The sequence below is a fragment of the Aulonocara stuartgranti genome (genome assembly GCF_965226115.1).
Source record: "Aulonocara stuartgranti genome assembly, chromosome: 7".
Lineage (NCBI taxonomy): Eukaryota > Metazoa > Chordata > Actinopteri > Cichliformes > Cichlidae > Aulonocara > Aulonocara stuartgranti.
The window spans coordinates 22,263,306-22,267,446 of NC_138945.1; the positions used below are offsets into that span (position 1 = coordinate 22,263,306).

The 4,141-nt window shown below is 41.1% G+C and overlaps 1 protein-coding gene across 1 annotated transcript; it reads left to right on the plus strand.

The window, feature by feature from the left end:
- Positions 1-554: 554 nt before the first annotated feature.
- LOC309709457 (E3 SUMO-protein ligase ZBED1-like) lies at positions 555-3,105 on the plus strand. The gene is made up of 2 exons (XM_082538074.1): positions 555-1,838; positions 2,003-3,105. The coding sequence occupies exons 1-2, from the start codon at positions 772-774 to the stop codon at positions 2,676-2,678; spliced, it is 1,743 nt and encodes a 580-aa protein (XP_082394200.1). The 5' UTR covers positions 555-771; the 3' UTR covers positions 2,679-3,105.
- Positions 3,106-4,141: the final 1,036 nt, after the last annotated feature.

A 4,141-nucleotide genomic window follows, 5' to 3' on the forward strand; every position in this document is an offset into this window, starting at 1 on the left:
TGAAGTCCACCACCAGCTCCTTGGTCTTGCTGACGGGATGAAGTGAACTACACCATTTTTGTTACGTATTTGCATATTTCTGACAATCAAGAAGTTATATTTTGTCTCTGAAAAGTCATTGCAGGAGTTCTAATGCAGGTTTTTCAAACTACTAGGATACGGCAGACCATAAAAGACCAAACCACAAGACAACTATCATGAAGAGAACTATGTATAAACCCAGCTCTGGAGAAAATGGGATGCTGTAAGAGCAAAAGAAAAATAGAATTTAAGGACTTGATCTAATAACTCGATATTTTATTTAAAATAGTACACAGAAATCATATCAAATGTTTAAATTGACGTGTCACTGTATTTCTTTGTCTTGTTTTATTCACACCTGTAAAATATATATATATAAATAAATAAATACACTGTGTGGCTCATCTGTTACAGTGACTTTGCTGCCAATGCTGTTACCATTATGCACCTGGAACCTTTGGTGGCGTTATGGTCACTGCCACATAAGTTACGTTAATGTTATAATTAGTGCTGTCAAAATTATCGCGTTAATTGTTAAGATCAACGCGAAATGTTTAATGCATTAAAAAAATTTAACGCTGATTTTGTTTTTTTTATTAATTTCCTGTAATCTAAGACCTTTAAATTCATGAGCACCTCTGGAGGAGGGGGCAACAGTGTGCTATGCTGGCGTTTGGCCTGACAGAAATGATTAGAAGAAGAAGTGACACCATGCTACTATCTAGCTAACACTAGCTAACACACGCAAGCATGGACGAGGGCGGACTTTTGGGTGGAAAGTTTCTCTTTAAGAAGTTGCCTGATGGCTTGTTGGACAAAACGAGAGTAAGATGCACAATTTGCAAAGCTGAATTCAAGTACCACAGAAGCAGTTCATCACTGGCGTATCACCTGAGAGCAAAACACCCAACTGAATCCACCTCTACGGGACCTCGCCAGTCTACGCTTCAGGAGTATGGTGCTTGTGGACGAATAACAAAAAATGTGAGAGAAAAGGTAACCAATTCCTTGGTTGTTTGGATAGCTAAAAACTGCCGACCAGTTAGCATAGTAGAAGATGATGGACTGAGAGAAGTCATTCGTGCTGCATCAGGAGATGAGTGTTACAATCTGCCCTCGAGAGGAACCATTGTGTCGAGACTGCACACTTTGTATGGGGACCAGAGGGCTCAGCAGTCCAGCAAGCTTGTGCAAGTAAGGAATGTCGCTCTCACCGGAGACCACTGGACTTCGGTGAACAACGATAATTACTTGGGGGTCATGGCGCATTTTATTGATAACGACTGGACTATGCAATCGTTTGCACTAACAGTGAGTAAAACTGAAGAGAGACACTATGCTGAGGCGTGTGCTGACCATTTTCTGAATGTTGCAAACGAATGGAAAATCAAGGACAAGGTAACCACGCTTGGCACCGACAGTGCTCGTAACATGGTTGCAGCCGCCAGACTACTTCCATTTGAACACATGCCCTGCATGGCCCACATTCTGCAAAGAACGGTCACAGTTTCTCTTAATGACAGCGCATTTGAAAGGGCTCTGGCCAAATGTCGCAAGATTGTTGGACATTTTAAGCATAGTCCAGCAAACGCTCAGGAATTAAAGGCACAGCAAGCTGCACATGGACATCAAACAGAACCGCTTGTTCAGGACGTTCCAACAAGATGGAACTCCACCCTAGAGATGATCAAGCGGATCCAGAGAAACAAATTTGGGCTGACCACCATCCTGACTCAACAAAACAGCAAGGTGACTATGTTGACTGACCAGGAGCTTGACAGACTGCAAAAGCTGGAGGAACTACTGGAACCTTGCAGGTAAATACATTTTGTTTCTCATGATTGTGTGTCTATCTTTGCATTCTAGCTTTGTTTTCAAGTATGTTCTCCACCTCCACCTCTCTGTGTATTTTCATATGTAGTTTTTATGTTTGTCTCTGTGTGATTAATAGAAAAATACAGACTTGATCTTTCTATTGCAGATATGTTACCGAACTGCTGGGAGGAGAGCGGTATGTCTCTTGTTCCATGGTGTTGCCAGCCTTGTGTCATTTGTTCAGGATTATGGAGCCCTCAGATGATGACCCAGTCTACGTTTTGAGGTTTAAGAGGATTTTTACCACAGACCTAGCTCAGCGGAGGGACAGCAGCAATCTCACATGGCTGAAGATCGCTACTGCCCTTGATCCCAGGTTTAAAGATCTTAAATGCCTTTCCAAAGATGAAAGAAGAGAGGTGTGGGCATCAGTACATGACCTTCTGATGTCAGAGACGGATGCACACCAACCATCTGCTCAGACAACAGAGGAACCCTCACCAAAGAAGAGCAAGATGTCCATCTGCTTGCTGGGTTCTCCTGATTCAGATACAGAGGAAGAGGAAGATGCTATAGACTGCTGTCTGAATCTGTACAAAGCAGAGCCCAAAATTGACATAGGAGAGTGTCCACTACAGTGGTGGTTAAAGAGAGAAGGAGCACATGCCAGGCTGGCACCTATTGCACGCAAGTACCTGTCAACCCCTGCAACCACAGTGCCTTGTGAGAGATTATTCTCACTCTCAGGTCACATCATTCAAAAGAAGCGTGCTTCTTTGTCATCAGACAATGTAAACAGAATAGTCTGCCTCAGTAACTGGCTGAGTGCAAAGAAGGACTAATCCAGATTGCTCCTTTGAAGTGAAAAATGTTCAACATTCTGGGTTTTCAGCTGTGTCTTTTTGTGTTTTAAATACTGAGTTTTGTGCACCCTTTATTGTTATGATATTCACTTTAACCTGTAGGCCTGGGTTCAGTCACTGTTGATGGCCTTAAAGGTTTTTTGTAAGTTTTCACTGTGTTAAAGATTGATGAAAACTATTAAAATTCTCTTTGAATTTCAGCATACATTCTTTGTGTTTATTCTGCATTTACTTCATTGTGTTGCATAAATGTCTGTTACAATCTTAAAATATAAAGAATAAAAAAAATGTAATTGGAGCCAGGCTATTAATAAAGTAATTGAGATTAATCGCAATTAATAACAGAAAATTGTGAGATTAGTTAGTTAATTTTTTTTAATCTATTGACAGCACTAGTTATAATAGATTATAACAGGGATCTGGGCCTTCTTATGCAGGTGTGATTAAATTTCCATTGGGCGAAAACCCAACCAAACAAAAAAACTACACTTTCTTAAGGCAACAATATTTGAAGGTTTTCTATATGGTGGCCAGGTGTAAGATACAGGGAGTGCAGAATTATTAGGCAAGTTGTATTTTTGAGGAATAATTTTATTATTGAACAACAACCATGTTCTCAATGAACCCAAAAAACTCATTAATATCAAAGCTGAATGTTTTTGGAAGTAGTTTTTAGTTTGTTTTTACTTTTAGCTATTTTAGGGGGATATCTGTGTGTGCAGATGACTATTACTGTGCATAATTATTAGGCAACTTAACAAAAAACAAATATATACCCATTTCAATTATTTATTTTTACCAGTGAAACCAATATAACATCTCCACATTCACAAATATACATTTCTGACATTCAAAAACAAAACAAAAACAAATCCAATATAGCCACCTTTCTTTGCAAGGACACTCAAAAGCCTGCCATCCATGGATTCTGTCAGTGTTTTGATCTGTTCACCATCAACATTGCGTGCAGCAGCAACCACAGCCTCCCAGACACTGTTCAGAGAGGTGTACTGTTTTCCCTCCTTGTAAATCTCACGTTTGATGATGGACCACAGGTTCTCAATGGGGTTCAGATCAGGTGAACAAGGAGGCCATGTCATTAGTTTTTCTTCTTTTATACCCTTTCTTGCCAGCCACGCTGTGGAGTACTTGGACGCGTGTGATGGAGCATTGTCCTGCATGAAAATCATGTTTTTCTTGAAGGATGCAGACTTCTTCCTGTACCACTGCTTGAAGAAGGTGTCTTCCAGAAACTGGCAGTAGGACTGGGAGTTGAGCTTGACTCCATCCTCAACCCGAAAAGGCCCCACAAGCTCATCTTTGATGATACCAGCCCAAACCAGTACTCCACCTCCACCTTGCTGGCGTCTGAGTCGGACTGGAGCTCTCTGCCCTTTACCAATCCAGCCACGGGCCCATCCATCTGGCCCATCAAGACTCAC